The sequence below is a fragment of the Dermacentor albipictus genome, chromosome 5 (assembly GCF_038994185.2).
Source record: "Dermacentor albipictus isolate Rhodes 1998 colony chromosome 5, USDA_Dalb.pri_finalv2, whole genome shotgun sequence".
In the NCBI taxonomy this organism is placed as follows: Eukaryota; Metazoa; Arthropoda; class Arachnida; order Ixodida; family Ixodidae; genus Dermacentor; species Dermacentor albipictus.
The window spans coordinates 174,450,997-174,469,100 of NC_091825.1; the positions used below are offsets into that span (position 1 = coordinate 174,450,997).

The 18,104-nt window shown below is 45.4% G+C and overlaps 1 protein-coding gene and 1 long non-coding RNA gene across 6 annotated transcripts in view; both read left to right on the forward strand.

Moving 5' to 3' along the window:
- The first annotated feature begins 1,239 nt into the window (after positions 1–1,239).
- LOC135897528 (ankyrin repeat domain-containing protein 16-like) overlaps positions 1,240–18,104 on the forward strand; it is a 78,361-nt gene continuing 61,496 nt past the window's right edge. For 4 of the 5 annotated variants that reach the window (XM_065426170.1, XM_065426171.1, XM_065426169.1 and 1 more), the window contains exons 1-4: positions 1,240–1,547; positions 1,609–1,767; positions 2,134–2,256; positions 2,320–2,417. In XM_065426170.1, coding sequence (XP_065282242.1) covers positions 1,339–1,547; positions 1,609–1,767; positions 2,134–2,256; positions 2,320–2,417 — 589 coding nt within the window. In that variant the 5' untranslated portion in view covers positions 1,240–1,338. The remainder of the gene's footprint in view (positions 1,548–1,608; positions 1,768–2,133; positions 2,257–2,319; positions 2,418–18,104) is intronic. The other variant, XM_065426173.1, reaches the window with a different exon arrangement.
- LOC135897533 (uncharacterized) lies at positions 2,424–5,289 on the forward strand. Its single transcript, XR_010563077.1, has 2 exons — positions 2,424–2,560; positions 2,697–5,289. It is a non-coding gene; the product is annotated as an uncharacterized lncRNA (long non-coding RNA).

Sequence of the window (18,104 nt, forward strand, 5' to 3'; positions counted from 1 at the left end):
TGAAGTGCTCGAAGTTGTTTGCATAGAATGTTTGAAAGAAGCTTGTGCGGACATTGACGTCGCTACAGTGTTGACGTAAAGTGCCGGTCCCGTCTGTGGTTAAGGAGACGGGCCCCGTCACTGTAGTGTATATGTTAAAATGCCGGGCCCCGTCACTGTAGTACAGATGTTAAAGTGCCGGGCCCCGTCACTGTAGTGCACGCATATGTTAAAGTACCGGGCCCCGTCACTGTAGTACAGATGTTAAAGTGCCGGGCCCCGTCACTGTAGTCACTGCCAAACTATAAACCAGAACACGCCATACTTGTTTAAACAACGTCATCATAACTGTGACGTCACTTCCGTGCGTGGCAGCAGCGTTTTGGTATGGCATTTCGCTTCTACCACGCGCGTGTCACCAGTTACCGCCTATTTTATTAGAATGTGAAGACATCTATCCGGCGGTCGATTTAGGCACCACTGGCCTCCTTGAAGCCCTCGGGTTCAGCGGGAGCAGTGGTAAAGCAAACAGGTCCGCAATAGACATCAGTAAGAGGCGATTGGAGGATTGGTGGAAGAAAAGTAGGGAAACGACAAAGGACGGAGACGTACAAAAGCACAGTTAGCAATAGGGTATCAGAAAATTTGTACGTGGTAGTTCATAGTGTTTTTTTTTTTTTCTCATTGGTTAACCTAGGTAGGATATTAGTCTCGTGGATATTAGGCAGCATAGTAGCAAGAGCTTGGCGGCGCAAGCCACCGCCCCGTTCCAAAGGGGACGCTCATAACATCCATCCATCCATCCGGAGGAGAGTAAAGGGAGAGGGCATAGGAGAGGGCCAGGAACCGAGTTTACGGACAACGCCTCCTATAGCTATATGCCTGGAACGTCGCTCTCTTTTCCATAGGGAGCTCTCTGCCGAGTTTTGCGACCATGCGCCGCAGGACGGCGCGCGCCACCGTACCGGTCCCCATGGCAACCACTGCCGCCGCCGCCGAAAGCTCACGACGCGCCAGCCACTTGGCTGCCGACGTCGCTCCCGGCTGGCTCCCGGTAGCCGTGCCACCGGCGTGTATACAAGGGCTGGCCGCAAGAGGCGCTCGCCACCGTACCAAAAGGAGGAGAGTACAGTCGAGGGCAGGGCAGCGCGTTTGCGGCTCACGTTCCAGGCATTGTATATTATAGGAGGCGTTGTTACGGACAACGCGGCTGCCATGGCATCGACCTAGAGAAAGTTTCGTATCGAGGTATCGGTAGGTGTTGGGCTTGGGCGGTTGGGCTGGGCCTTCTAGCATAGACTTCTAGCTTTGAGCGTGCTGTGCATACTACATGATATTACACCCGCCGTCGTATTCGATATGCTGTACTGCAGCCCAGATCAAACAAAACAGAGGCTTATGGAGCATGCACAGCGTGATAGCATAAGTGATATGAGGCTCATTCTCAGCAAAGAATGCGGCGACAGTGTCGAACAGATTGCGCAGTACGTGCAAAAAATCACCTACGAGAAGTGTGGCGACACCTTGGCTCACGTTGCATCTCGATGCGGATCCCTGAAAGTACTTCGGTAAGGCAGGGCCGGCCCGGGTTGCGAGCTACGACTAGAAAACAAATTCCTTCTGTTGCAGATTCATCTGCAAGGAAGTCAGTTGCCTGACGCTCCTTGAAAGCCAAAACCACGACGGCAAAAGGCCGTTGCATGAAGCTGCTCAGTCATCTCGACTTGATGTAGTGCAGTTTCTTATTCATCAAGGATGCCAGATAGATCCTCTAAAAAGGGCTGACTGGTGAGATATGGTTCTGAACGAGAAGTTCTGTGGTGTCCATGCCACCACATCGCTCTGTGTCGTTTAGTCTTTATTGTTCCAGTTAACACATCCACTATTTACTCAATGACTACACCGTGTATGACCTCATAAGCGCTTTTCGTCGTCAAACGATACGGTACTTTAATTCTAAAGCTTTTACTGTTATAACTTATATAATTCTCGCTCTGCCTCTGTACTCGGAATAAATGTAAAGTTAAATAATGCCGCAGACTATATATATGTATATATATATTGTGTGTGTGTGTGTGTGTGTGTGTGTGTGTGCGTGTGTGTGTTTCTTCAAATGCCCTCGGAAAACAGTACCTTATTTTTATTTGCCTGCAGGACGCCACTTATGTTGGCATGTACAAAGAATCACTTGGAAGTGGTTCAAACACTAGTTGCAAGGGGTGCCAATACAAACCTTCGAAATAAGGATGGTTGGACGCCATTTCACATCTCATGCAGGTGACATTTTAGCCACAGCTTTATTCACTTGGCAGCTCTGATGTGACCCTCTTCTTTTTGCAGGGAAGGCCATGTACATATAATGTCCTGCCTCTTGGACATGTTTCCAGATGCATGGAACACTAGCAGCAAAAACAAAAGAACGCCACTTCACACAGCTGGTATGTGTCTGTGCAGAACATGCTGTAAGGTTAAACAGGAGTGCCAAGTCAAATGTGAGCATGCATCATGTATTTTGAGATCCACTGAGCATGGTGGCTTTAAATGAGAAACGGACGCCAGCTGGGGATGACTGGTGGGAGATGTGAGTGCCTTTCAGGTTGGCCAAGTGGTCATAGCAAAATGTTTCACTTAGTCTGCTTGAGAGTTTGCTGCCTGTGTGGTAGTGATTTATTTATTTATTTATTTATTTGTTTGTTTGTTTGCTTGCTTCGTCACAGTACAGCGTAACGGGAGGCGGAGGGAAAAGCCATTCAAATGACGGCTTCAGGGATCCTCCGCCCCCTTTGTGAACAATGGCAGCAGCTGAAGGACGTCACAATATCACAGCAATTTTTCCTTTTTTTTTTAAGTGACACATTGTTTTACGTAGTGATCAAGACATAAAGGAAAACTGAAAACATAGTTTATACATAGCTTATACAACGAAGAAAACTGCTGCAATATTCTGCATTTAAATAAATTGCTACAGAGTTTATACAACAAAAAGATCCACTAATTCTGTGACACTTAAACGAGACACATCTATACCTTTGCTAGCGTAATTATTTAGAATTCGTGGAAGGGTACATTGAAGCATCTGAAAGCCATAAATGGTACGAAAGTAAGGAACGTTCCACATTTCTGTATTTCTTGTTTCATAGGCCTTCTCCTTTAAGCAAAAATTTGCCATCTCCACAAACAAAAAGTTGGAGCGTTTGCAGCTAAGACAGTACTCTTAGTAGTCTGTATTGATATAGGTCATTCACTTTGATTATCCTATATTTTTGAAATAGTGGGTCACTATAGGTGCTAGAACTATAGCGTTGTCTATCAGCCTCAGTATTTTCTTCTGTATTCTCAGTAATTTCGTTAAGTTTGTTTCTGTAGTTGTTCTCCAAACCAAATAGCAGTAGTTAAGATAAGAACTAAACAGTGATTTGTATATCAATAACCTCACTGAGTTGAGGATAAGGTACCGGATATGGCTTAACATTCCAGTTATCTGACTTAATTTTATTTGATTATTGACGTGGTCATCCCATTGCAAAGAAATGACGAAATGTACCCCATGTACTTTCACTGACTTCACTATTCCTATATCTGAGCCTCTAATGCTAAATGCTAATGCATTTTAATGCATTAGCATAGCTTCAGGCACTTCCCGGAAGCTATCTATGTATCTGTGTATCTAACCGTGTTCCAGCCTACCTGTGTCACAGGCTAGTCAGTGGTTGAATGGGTAGCACATTGAGCTGCTGTGCTGAAGTAATAGGGTTTGAAACCGAACATCGGACGGACTTGGGTCAATGAGTATGTGTTCATGTTTACATACGTGCTGACACATTTGAATAATATTGACGTGGTCATCCCACTGCTAAGAACTGGAGGAATGTACCCCAAGTACTTTCACCGACTTCACTATTTCTATATCTGAGCCTCTAAATCACAAGGTTATTCTGGAAGGTCACTTGTTGACCTTTCGAATGAAAAACTATGGCTTTTGTTTTAGTTGCATTTATTTTTAACTTATTGTTACTTGTCTAGTTGTCTAACTTCTGTAAGACATCATTAGCTTTACTAGAAAGAATAAGATCTGATGCTGAGGTGACAAATATATTCATTTATATCATCTATCATCTGCATAATATATCATTGCATAGATAATAAACTTCTGGGGAGATATGGACTATGTCATTAATATATAAAGTGAACAATAAAGGACCAAGAATGCTCCCCTGTGGTACATCTGAATTTGCCTTCTTATCTGATACGAAATCATTTATAGAAACAAATTGACATCTATGCACCAGATAGCTTTTAAGTAACACGAGTGGGAGCCCACGAATGCCATAATGGTTTAATTTTTCAAATAAGATACCTTGGTGAATGTAGTCAAATGCTTGTGTGAAATCCACAAAAATTCCGACGACATTATTTTTTTGTTCGAACTGTTGTAAGATGTATTCTTTTTGATCCAGTAGGGCGAGTTCTGTAGGCTTATGTTTTTGGAAGCCATATTGCGATTTTGTCAGGACATATTTGGTGCAAAAACAGGATAAACGACTAAAAATAATTTTTTCGAAACCTTTAGAAAATACGGGGAGAATAGATATCGGTTGATAATTGGCTACGTAATGCTTGTTCCCCTTTTTGCAGAGAGCTATTACGCGTGCTGTTTGCATTTCTGAAGGAAAAACCCCTGTCGAAATACAGAATAAATATGTGTTTTAGTGCTGGACTAATCTGATCAATAACATATTTCACTGGTTTTATTTGCATGACATCTGCGTCACAGCTGCGTCTGTTTCTTAAGCCAAGGAATACTGTGCGGACTTCTAGTTCAATAGTACCTGCTAAGAAAAATGTGTTTGTAGTGTCTGAACCCAGAGTTCGGCAAGCAGCGGGTGATCTGTCGTTAAAGTCTGTGTAAACGAAGTAATCATTAAGAACATTGGCCATATCCTCTCCACTGACCAAGTTTCCATCATGGAGCACCTCCTTAATTTGTTCTCGGATTTCGGCCCATCAAAGACTTTATTTTAGTCCATAAAACATCTGCTCGTTTTGAGCACAAAGTAAATGCTTGTATGTAATACAGCTCCTTTGATTTCTTAATTTCTTTACTTAAGGCATTTCGGAACTGTTTGAAAGCAATTAGGTCCGTTTCGACGCGCATGCGCATGAATTTCCGGAATAATCTGTCTTTTTTTGTCAATTTTACGTAGGAGTTCGCGCGTCAGCCAAGGTTTACGACAACCTTTACGTTTATTCCATTGTATATAAGGGAAGTGTTTTTTGTTTATACAAATAAAGGATTCTACAAAAGCGTCATAGGCTGTATTTGCATCATTTGAGTTAGAAACTTTGTCCCTATGCAAAGTGCCAGTCTCTGAACAGAAGGCATCTAAAGCAGCTGGCGAGACATGTTGATAACTATAAGGAATCTCACTCTGAATTAACGTAGGTGCACCTGTTTTTACAGAACAACATATCGGCATGTGATCACTAATAGGATACGTAAGGACGGCACAGGTCACACACGGCAGATCACAGTTTGTGATAAATAAGTCCGTGGTGGTCTCTGAAGACAGAGTAATTCTAGTGGATCTATTTATGATGTTTTCGCAACCATTGCATGCAATAGTAGTTTCAAAGTCACGCTTTTTCGTGCCGTCATGCCCCATGTCAGTATTGAAATCACCACCCAATATAACGGTGTATTGGTGTTAATTTACAAATGTTAAGAAAACATCTAAAAATGCAAAAAAATCAGACAAGTTACCATCAGGTGGCCGGTAACATACAGCAACTATGACATCTTCAAAGTGAACCCACAACATCTCGTCATGAGCTGTAACTAAAATAAAATTTTCAAGTAATACGGCTGGTAAAGAATTATCAAGTAACATAGTGACACCACCCTGTCGACGACTTCACCTAAAAACAGAGAGTGTTTTCATATTAGGTAGTTCAAATTCTTCTGAAATATCTGATTGCCAGGTTTCTGTTAGCATAACTACATCAAAACAACCTTTCATTTGGTTAAACACACACTCGAGTTCATTTACTTTGTTTCCCATTGATTGTACATTTAAATGGGGGCATCTAAGAAATCCTCTTTGTACACTTTAAAACCGCTTCACTAACTCACGAAGCGCGATATATCTGACGTCAGCCATTTTACAGAGCAGTAAAAGAAAAAAAACTAAGGAACAGTTCAAAAACAAACACATCAATTGCTCAACGCTGACAAGTCATCCTCACACCTGATGACCTGCGCAGGTTCTCCACTCTTTCTACGCACCAAGACCTTCCCATTTGAATGCCATGCAAAGTCATAGCCAACTCTCCTAGCCCAGGTTTTCACTGCTACTAAGAGAGCCCGGGAACGCTTGGTCATATTCTCAGTTATGTAAACATGATCTTGTTTCTGCCTCAAGGATTTTCTTTTTTCAAGCCACATATCTCGACGGTCCTGGTGGACAAAGCGAAGGATCACTTCACATTCTCTACCTGGCCTTGATGCCATACTGTGAATAGTGTAAATATCAGTCGGAGCAAGTTCCATCAAATTCATGGTTTTCGCAAGATCATTTACCTTATTTAAAAGATTTTCACCTGCAGTCTCAGGAATTCCATGTATTTCAACATTCAGACGTCGGCTGCGCCACTCGAGGTCATCAAAATCAATCTGAAGCTGGGCGAGACCCTTGGCTGTATCCTCCTTCTCAAGTTTGTCGATCTTGCATTTTATGTTCTTTATTTACCTGTCTTGCCCGCTCAAGCGTTCCTGAATTTTATCAAAGTTATCCGACAGCAACTGAATTGACCTATCTATTCCCTCTACCTTTTCATTCAAAGCAAGTAGAGAATTTAATTTCTTGTCTATGTCCATGATCGTAATCTTAGGTTGAGCATCTCCGATTTGATCAGCGGGCCATGTGGTACTCTTCTGTACCCCCGGCCTGCAGGCCTCACACTTCCACGCTCTTCTTTTACCCAACTTTTTCTTTTCAACATACTCCTGTTCACTTATGCCTGAGCATACTGAAGCATGAAAACAGAACTCGCACTCATTGCACACAATAGCACTCGCGACATCTTCAATTTCAGCTCTGCAACTGCAGCACTTAGTCAAGTTTGAGCCCCTAAGTCATTTATCACCAAAACAAATCGCTTGGCAGCAGCGCAGCGAATAAAAAGTCTAAAAAAAAGAGAATGAGAAGTTTAACCAACCTGTAAAACACAGCAGAAGTTAACCGACGTGCTTTCCTCGCCGTCGCCACTGCCAAAGTGCTCTGCCAAAATCGCGCCCCTGTCAAAGTCTCTTTCTGTCGTGGTGCTGCTGCTGTTCGCTGATAATCTGCGCTGCAAAACGACGCAGTTACTTCCAGGCAGACAGGCAGAATGGGCGCGGGAAATTTGAAGTTCAGTCCAGGCGATTGTAGGCAAAGTCTTGGGTCGGGGCGCCACAGGAGATCGAAGTTTTCGAAGTCAGTGCCTCTAAAACACAGCAGAAGTTAACCGACGTGCTTTCCTCACCGTCGCCACTGCCAAAGTACCGGTTAAGTAGCGGTTAAACCATGTATGTCAATATTAATTATAACAATTTTAGATACTTTAGTATCCAGCATGCAAAGAGAGATTACTGCAGTGTGCAAGCATCCAAGCTTAAGTAAGTTGTTAACATTGAATTTTTATGACGTGTATATTGCACACACACTAAGAAAGTGATGAACAGACAGAGAGTAAAGTCTCTATGCTTCTTATTCCTTTAGCATATATGCATTGTGAACATTGAAATGAAGGATTACATTTTTAGTAACTGTCATTCAGCATATAAAACATGGCAAGGTTCTTGGCACGTAGCTTCATAAGTGATGACAATCAAGGCAACCACTGCTAGTAGGGCTTGCTGTGTCTCACTGTGGTGACTCTAACATAGTGTTTCCAGTTGCAGTAGGCCTGGATAGCAACCTCACCGCCTGCACATAGCCACTGTCTAGGCTGCACATGTGCACAAGGGGTGCCTGTTTCAGCTGACTATGCATTCCTAGTGCCATGACAGTGTCATAGTATCATGCTGAACTTACTACAGTTCAGATTTAACGAAGTGATAACCACGCTTAAACTATTTTGTTAAATAGAGAGGAACTGTTGGTCCTTCGAAATCTAAAATTGTAACCTAGTGACACACGAAGGCTACTGCGGCATTGTATTTGCCACTAATGTCGCCATCTGTTGCATAAACCATGAAATAACGAAAGTAACCATTGCTGTTCCTACCGAGGCGGTGTTGAGTCGACTGTTCTGTGCGTTGACGTGGTGTGCAGCCGCGTCAAAATAAAGCTAGAGATGTGACCATGACACCTAGGTGTTATAATGTGGTAGCTTTAGAGCACACGCTCGAAGGATTTAAATTTCAGCAATATGGAAGTGAAGGTACTCGACCGGCTGATACGCAAGGCGTATAAGCGAGTGCTCGGACTCCCACCCAGAACGGCTACTTCTCACCTCGAGGAGACAGGGTTGTACAACAACGCACAGGAAATTATAGAGGCCCACCTGGTAAACCAGAAGGTAAGGCTACAGTGCACAACAAGGGGACACTGCGTCTTGGATATTCTGTACGGAAGACCAGCGCACTGACAAAAATCCCAATACGTATACAGGAAACTATGCATGTCTCACATCCAGAAACATGCACCTGACCTTCCACATCGGACAGCAACATGCCCGAGCACAGGCGCTCGCGAGGAAGTATGAGAACCACCCCAATGTCTTACATGTAGACGCGGCCAGCACCACAAGAAGCACTGCATTTGTCACCAGCGTAGTCGACAATCACGGGACCAAAATAAAGGCATCGTCAGTTTCCAGAGTGAGCGCTGCAGAGGCAGAGGAATTAGTGATAGCGTTAGCCATCATGATGAGACTGCACTGGAAGTACGTCATAGTTCTGATGGACTCTCAGACGGCACGCCGAAATTTTTCCAGGGCCACACATCGCATTCTGATTGAGGTGCACCAGTTCCCGCCATACATGCAAGTCGTGTGGACTCCGGGGCATAAATCCTTACGCGGCAATCAGCAGGCACACGCCTACGCCTGAGCGCATGTACACCGGGAGCCACAAGAGGGTCACGCCCAGCAGTTCCACCCCGAGCCCATACCATTAACCTACACGCACATCCTACATTACTATCACCTTTCATGAAGAACACTACCATCACCTCATAATGCTCCGACGAGAGAGGAAAATGTAATATGGCAAAAACTCCAAACAAACACATATCCTCTCTCGAGTCTCTACCACGCCATACACCCTGCACTGTATTCCTATAAATGCCCACACTGCAATCAATGCGCAATGCTTTGCCACATGGTATGGGCTTGCACAAGCGCACCGCAGCTCACACCCATAACACACCCCACCACAAAGCAAGGGGAGGCAACGCTGTACTGCTCAGACTCGATGGACCAGCTCAACCTAGTCAACCAAGCGAGAAGGGCAGCTAAGGCTGCTGGACTTCTGGACTGAGGGGACCACCCACTGCAGAGCGAAAGAGCTACCGGCGCTCGTGTGCTCTTCGCTGTAAAATTTACACTCTCTCTCTCTCTCTCTCTTTCTCTCTCTCTCTCGAAGAACACGTACATGTCAAAATTGGAAAGAAATCACCGCATTTTTTCTCATTTATTTCACAAAAAACTGAGTTAAATTGAGTTCGGCCAAGTTTGTTTTGTTAATTCGGGTTGATGGTAACATTGAACCCTATGGGTACCTGCCGGGGAATGTAAATTCCTTGATTAGATCGGGAACTTCGTAAAATCGGGTTTCGTTAGATTGAGTTCTAACTGTAGATGGTGGAGCATTCTAACTGCATGCCAGGGTGTTGTCCTTGTTATTGTACAGAAAGGCAATGCTGCTAGAAGTAGTAGCAGTTTATTAAAGGCAAAAAGGAGGAACATAATGAAGGACCATGGGCATCACAACTGTCTCGCTTCCCAGTGGACACTTAAACTGTTCTGCGATTGTGAGAAACAGGCTAAGGTAAAGATAGGGGAACAGAAGGTTACAATAAGCATAAAAAAATAGGAAGACGTAAGCGAAAAAGGGACATAAAGTAGGTGACTATATATATGTACATATATAGCATTTTTAAAGTGAAGGTTTCTTCTACTTTCCGATGTTTGACATGGCTGCCTGGCTATTTGTCACAATCTTGGTAGATATATTTATGGATATATTTGGAGTGATCACTATTAAGCTTCACAAATTTCTCAAAATTAGGCACTAGGAGGTACGTTGAAATCCACCTCTGCAAATAAGTTATGGGGCCAGGGTGACACTAAGTGAGATAATGTATTTTTGTGAATATAAGGCGAGATATTTTTCACAGAATCCTTAGCCTCGAAGTCAACCTCTGACTTGTATGTGAGGTTGATAGATTCAGTTAATATTTCATATGGTAGCAGCAGCACTGCATTTACAGTAATACAGATTTTGGACGGTAGCGCAAATTGTAGTAACATGGCAGGTAAGGTAGCACCATATTTTTGCATATACTCGCAACAAGAATTTCGAAATATATAACAGTCAAGGTGGGTTGAGGATTATACATAAGGTCCTCCATTTTCGGGTTTTATATTTTTCAAAATTCAAGTGGGGGGGTAAAAATTGGGTGTTACTTTTAAAAATGAAAACCGAAAAGAAATCGACGGCTTTATTGTCTCACAGCCTAAAGTTGAAGATTTTTCTAGTGACTTTTACAAATGATTAACGCAAGCAATGGTCTTTTGAATGCAGCCATCGTATTTCAACAAGTGAAATCACTCACAGGAACAGGTAATGACAAAGACAGCTGCTGGCAAATAATGTGACAAACTCTTCTCTGCAAGTCCTCGTCAGGCATTGTTAATATATTTAAATGAAACCACATTAACAAGAACTGCAAATATAGAGAAGGATTTTGCTATCTCTTCTTTGCTTTGTTCTTAGCACCTTTTAACAAAGAAAAGTAGTATCAAAACTATTGCACACGGTAGGAATGCTTTGCAGGAGGTGTGATGTTTTTCCTTATCAAAAAACCCTTGTTTATGTGCATTGTCCTGGGCGTTCGGAGCATTCCTTTGTAAATCCTACACTTGTTGGGCCTTTTGTTGATGTCTGTTATCATGTTTTACTGGTTCCCTATATATGCTCTTCCAACAAAATCAAATAAATTAAAGCTAGACAAATCAGCCATCTTTTCTTAAATGTAACATGGTTGTGTAAAGGCCCTCTCAATGTCACAGCTATTATTTGCAGTGCAGAGAAACGTCAAAGCTGCATTAATTCACTTTCTAGCACATTACCAGAGCTTACATGAATGCGACATGTGGAAAATGCAATGCAATTCACCATTGCCCATAGGTCGGCAGTGTGGGAGAATACTCTCTCACACTCACCATAATTTTTCCAGGCCCCGCACTCACTCGCACTCACCTACGCTCACACTCACTGGCACTCACTCACACTTGCACTCATTCGCACTCACACTCGCTGGCTCGCACTCGCACTCACGTATACTCACACTCGCTGGCACCTGCACTCATCTCCACTCACACTCGCTCGCCCTTGCTTGCACTCACCTCCACTCACGCTCGCTGGCACTCACTCGCACTCGCATGCATCTCCACTCGCGCTCACCTCCGCTCACGCTTACTGGCACTCAACCACTCACACTCATTAGCACTCACTCACACTCGCACTCATCTTCACTCACAGTCACTGGCAATCACTCGCACTCATGCCTTTGAAATGAGTGCTAGTGAATGTGAGTGAGTGCACTCATGAGTGAGTGTGCCACCGATGATGATGAAGCAACATTTGCTGGGACTGAAATAAATCGGTGGTGCACACAGGCACCAGACGGGGTGGTTCCCTAGTTACGGGACCCATATGTTTCCAGCAGCTCCTGGCCCCTGTCCGTCAGTGCGAGCTGAATCGGTAGGGCGGTGCTGGATAACAAGGTCTCCCATCGCTCAAGGGGTTGGGGATTGGGGGTGTTGGTGGGAAGGGGAGGAGGCGGGGTCTTGAGTTCTGTGCACTCTGCCAAGACGTGCGGCAGGGTGCCCTTTTCTCTTCTGCAAAAAGGACAGAACGTATCGTATTCCGCAGGGTACATGCGGTTCATGAATACGGGATGCGCAAGCGATCCCGCCTGCGCTCGACGCAGGATCGTCTGTTGTTGCCTGGTGAGTCTGGGGTGCGGTTCTGGCAGTCTGCACCTTTCTTCTTGGTACATCCGGGTAATGTCCCGAAAGCTGGTAACCGGGTGCGGTAGCTCTTCCGGCTCATACTCGGCCCGGATTGACATTTCTCGGGCATGGTAGTCGGCGATAGTGTTGCCTGCTACCTGCGAGCGAGCCGGGACCCACACGAGCTCTATGGCTCTTCCCGGAGGCTTGTGCTTGGCTAGAATGGCTCGGGCCGCAGAGGAGATTACCCCCCTGCGGAAGCTTCTGTAGGCTGTGTTTGAGTCGGTGACTACGGTGTCCACGCTCGGCTGTGCGAGTGCGAGGGCCACGGCCGCTTCTTCGGCAACTGCGGGGTCTGTTGTCTTCAGGGACACGCTGACGATCGGCCTGTCTTTTGATGTAACCACCACCGCTGCACGGTCACTGTGTTTTCGGAGTGAGGCATCCGCGTAGAGGACCCTGGTGTTCTCTTCCAGCTTCCGGGCTAGTGCTTTAGCTCGTGCGGTGCACCTCTCGTCGTCCTTGCCCGACGTCATGTTCCGGGGAAGAGGTTTTGTCTGAATGATCGTTTTCCAGTCTTCCGTAACAGCCGTCTTTATGGGTACTGGCTCGATTTGCCATCCTATTTTGCGTAGGACGGCCTGTCCGTGTTCTGTGTGACTGAGCCGGATTCTCTGATTAGAGAGGTGGGCTTCGATGAGCTCCTCCACCGTGTTGTGGGCGCCCATGTCTAGCAGTTTTTGAGTGGACGAGTAAATAGGCATGCCCAGTGCTTGTTTCATTGCCTTACGAAGCATCGTGTTTAGGGTGTCCCTATTCGCCTTCGTCAGCTGGAGATACGGTGCAGCGTAGGTAACCCGCGACACGACGAACGCACGTACCAGGCGCATGGCATCGTCCTCTTTAAGGCCTCGGTTTCTATTAGATACCCTCCGAATCATACCAAGTATCTGTTCGGTTGAAGTCTTGATCTTTGTGATGGCGGCCTGTGCCTTCCCGTCGCTCTGAAGTAGTAGGCCGAGAATCCTAATCTGCTGTGTTGGCTTGATGGTAGTTCCGGCGATGGTGATAATCACGTTCGGCGGCAGCTCCTTCTTGGATTTTCCCGGTTGGATCATGAGCAGCTCTGATTTCTGGGGAGCGCAGCTCAGTCCGCACGACTTTGCGTACTCGTGCACGATCGTTGCCGCCCGCTGCAAGACTTCCTCCATCCAGGCATCGGATCCGGCTCGGGCCGTCCACACCTTAATATCGTCGATGTAGAACACGTGGTCCACGCCTTCAATTTGCTTGAGTAGATCGGGCAGGGGCAGCAGGGCCAGATTGAAGAGCAGGGGCGACAAGACCGATCCCTGAGGGGTGCCCCTATCGCCGAGTTCGACAGGGTCTGACTTCTCCTCCCCTATCCTGATGGTCGCCGTTCGGTTTGACAGAAAATCTTTTATGTAGCCAAATGTGTTCGGCCACACCGGGTTTTGTTTAGATTCTGCAACACGCTCGCGTGGGACACGTTGTCACACGCTCCCTTTAGGTCGAGAACGAGTATCCCGCGCGGCACGTGCCTCGTTGCCGGCTTGACGACCAGTTCGTGGAGTTGGATCATCACGTCTTGGGTGCTGAGATGTTGCCTGAAGCCATACATCGTCTCTGGCATCTGATCCGTTTCTTCGAGGTGCTTCTGCAGCCGGCGAAGGACCATGCGCTCCATCACCTTCCCCACGCAGGATGTGAGAGAGATGGGCCGCATGTTGTCTATCGTGAGGGCCTTGTTGGGCTTTGGAATGAAGCGGACCTTGGCGTCCTTCCATTTCTTCGGCAACTGCGAGCTCTCCCAGGCTTCGTTAATGTGCTCTAGGAGGCCGCTGGCCGCTGTACGGCTCGTGTTACCGAGTAATTTGTAAGTTATGGCGTCCCTGCCAGGTGCACTTCTCTTGTTACTGTCATCTATCGCTGCCCACAGTTCCGTCATGGTAAACGGCCGGTCCAGTTCTTCGTTGTCGGGTCCTTCGCACCTCTCGGGCACCGGGTACTGGCCCTTCTCTGTCTTTAAGTACTTGGCCTTCAGGTCTTCCAGGAGCCTGCAGCCGTCTCCCTTGTACGTGTTCAATACTTTGGTGAGGTTGCGATTGGTCGCAGTTTTGCTACTCAGCGGGTCGATCAGATGCCTCAAGAGACACCACGTCTTCCACGTCGAGAGCTTGCCCTGCAGGCCGTCGCAGGTCTTCAGCCAATTTTCCTTACATAGTTTGGCTGCGTGCTCGGCGATCTTTTTGTTCAAGACTGCTATGCGCTTGGCCAGCTTTCTGTTGTGACGTTTCCACCGCCGCGTTAACGAGTGTCGGGCCGCCCACATGTGGGTCAGTCTGGCGTCCACATACGGTGTCTGCAATGTCGTTGCGATTTCTTGGGTAAATTTATCGAGGGCCTTCTTCTGGTCCCTCGCCCATTCGGTGTAGGTCCTTTGTGTTTCAGCTTGTCCCGATTCTTCCTCGGACGCCTCTTCTTGTTCTTGGGTAAACTTTTTCATCTTGTCCCAATCCGTGATCCGCGCCGTCCCCAGCACAGCCCGATATCGGGAGCCTCGGATCGTGATGCCGATCACGCTGTGGTCAGACCCCAGGTCCACTTCTTCGCTTCTCCAGGAGACGTCTAGCGTGCCTGATAACCACGACAGGTCTGGCGTGGTGTCCCTCGCGGCACTGTTGCCTGTTCTGGTGGTTACGTCCGGCTCGTTCAGGAGGCTGACAATTCGTGTATATTCATAACGAAGCTTCCAATTTATCATCTATTACATTTGTAGTGCACCAAGGCAGTGTTTTGGGCCCAGTTTTATTTTTTTGTATACATAAATTATTTGCCTTCCCGATTATATGGTAACATCCTTCTATTCGCTGATGATTGTTTTCGTACTGCGAAATTGATTGCAATGATGATCACTTTATACAAAATTCTACCTTTTCTTGGTGTCAGGAGTGAAACATCAATAACACTAACACTAAGCAGAAAGAAACAGATATCTGATTTTACTTACATTATTAATGAAACACCTCTCACTTGTGTATTTCAGGGTAAATATTTAGGTGTCACTTTAACACGCATTCTCCGATGGGAAATCCATGTTAACAACATAACCTCAAGTGGAAATTAATGTACATGCTGAGCACTAAAGCGACTCATCTTTCTGAGAAGACACCTTCGTCTCGCGTCCGCAGATACAAATCTGCTGGCCTATAACATGCTTGTTCGATCAGTGCTGGAGTATGCCAGTATTGTTTGACATACGTACAGAAAAGAACTCATAAGAGGGGGTGCAGAGGAAGGCAATAAGGTTCATTTATAATAAATACAAGTTAATAAATTCATTGAATAAATTATTTAAAAAAAAACTGGCTTATTACCACGGCAAAGTAGGGCAAAATTAGCACGACTAAAGTTGTTTCAATTTATTCATAATGACAAGACCATTGACACATCCATTTGAAGTTCTTTTAATCGTTCTAGGTCAACATGCCACAAGCATTCTAGAACACCTAATGAATACATTTTTAACTTAAATTGCTTTAAATACTCATATTTTTCTTAAACGAATAGGGAATGGAATGAACTTAGTCCTGCCGTTACTAACGCTTTAAGTTTAAATAACTTCATGACTTGAGCGGCCGCCAACTTCAACAGCGTTCGCTTGAAGCTTGCCCCTTGTTGATCATCGAGGAGGGAACGGCAGGTAGACGAGACGACGTAAAACAAACTGGTTTAATACATCGCTACAAACAACTGAGCATCGAGCAACAGAGCACCGTAGTGTATGCCAGCAACTACAAAAGTTAGAAGCAGAGTTCTTATCTACACAGCAGCGCTCTCTCTCTTTATATCCTGTATGGGGTCCTGTCTTCACAGCACTGGAGTCTAGAACAAACAATTCCAATGCGTCCTTATGCTTTGAAGGACGCATTGCCGCAATTTGTGTACTCGCGCTTGGCGTGCCATCCGTTTGGTGTGTATTTGAACGAAAAAAAAAAAAATCTATTTCACGGCGTAGTGCACGGGCATAAAGAAGAATGCGCCGTGGGCAGAGGCAAAAGAAAAAAAGAAAACAACAACTGTGCATGCAGCATGAGTGGGGGGCAGAGTGGGTAGCGAGCCGGACAGATCGGTATAATAATTTTTAAAAAAAGCTACTTTGGAGAGGAGGTTTTGTGCGGCTGCTGTTCCTGTTGCCACGAAGATGTAAACAATCATGTGCGCCACCACTTTCATAAAGTATCGCCCGCCCGTAAGGGCCATAACGGAAGGGCGCCTTGGCGCTAGCGCCGGAAAGAGCGCCTGCATTAACTCGACCAATGGGAGCCATGCAGAGATTCACACGGCAGTCTGGGACACGAGCATGGTTAGAGTCGTAGAGTTTCCTACAATATGCTAGAGGGAACTCTGGCGCTGCAGTCGTCGACCCACCATAGAATTGATGACATGACATGGATTTGTCTGATCTTCGAGCTTGTTGTTTCAGACATTCTTGTAGCTTTGTTTCCTACGCTTTACATGCCTTCATTGTCTTAAATTTCAGAGCAATCTATATTCTTCGAAGTGCAGAAGGCACTGCAAACATGCTCAAGGAGCACTAATTGCAACGATTGAGCTTGTCGAGATGCCCAAATCGAAACGCGCCAAGCATCTCAAGGCACTGGCACACTCGCGATAAATTCATAAGTATGTTTCACATGCCTGTTGACGCATGCATCCGTGGATTAATCTTGAGTACATCTCCAATGTAAAAAAAAAAAATGTCTTATAAAGGATTTTATTGAGAGTGTGTTCCCTGTACCATTGTGTCGGTTAATGTTTTGAGGACCTGGGTAAGACATGCTTAAAAGGGTTCAAAATATGTGGATACCAGCAAATGTTAAAACATTTTTCTTCAAGCTTCAAAAGGGAACCTTGCCTGTTAAAACATGTTTAGAGGAAAGGGGGGTTTATGTGCCATGGGGGAGAAAATGCTTTCTGTGCAACAAAGCTGAAACGATCGAACATGTTTTCATTGATTGTAATGATGCCATATTTTTTGGGGTTAAATTACAGAGAACTTTAAAGATAGACCTACCCTCAGTCATCATGGTATTCGTTTTTTGCCTGCTGAACGCAATTTTGAACGGATGGACGTTTTGTTTTTACTCGGGCTGCACACAGTCTGGCATAGTCTGCTAGCATATAGATACTGTGATGTTAAAGGTCGATCTGTGTATGAATATATCATGGGAATGGTTGTGAAAGTATGTAACGTGTACAAAACGATCGACTGTGATGAAGATGTGGTGTCAATGCTGGATACCTTAACACATATAAAACAAGTGTGACCTGTGATCACAAACTCCTTTGAGGTTTCTAGCCAAGCTGGAAATAAAGAAAAAGAAAGCACCCGTTGCTTAATGGTTTCAGTATCAGGCTTGTGTGCTTAGAGGTCCTGTGTTCGAATCGTGCCATCGGTCAATTTTAATAATGTTCATTTTATTATTTATTCCGCACTACATTGTTGAAAATTACGAGCTTACAAAGTCACAAAGCCGTTTGAAACCAGAATGACGAAGGTTAGGCAAATCCATGTACTTCCCATAATACTCATGCTGGTACAACCGCTCCCACTGCAGCCCCCCTAAACACTAGCTCCAGAGTTCCCTCTACTAATTATTGTATGAAACTGTATGGTTAGAGTGGCCTGTACTCGCCGACAGCCTTCTGTGGCAGTGAAGGGAAAGCTACGAGCATATGGCTGCTGCACATGTGTCAAGGCACCAAGTAGTCCGCCAGCATTTGACAGCACTTTTGGCTGCTCGGAACAGACACTGAATCGACGCAGCTTCACGTGCGACAGTTTCACGGTTGCCCAGACGTGGAAGGGAAAAACCACAAAA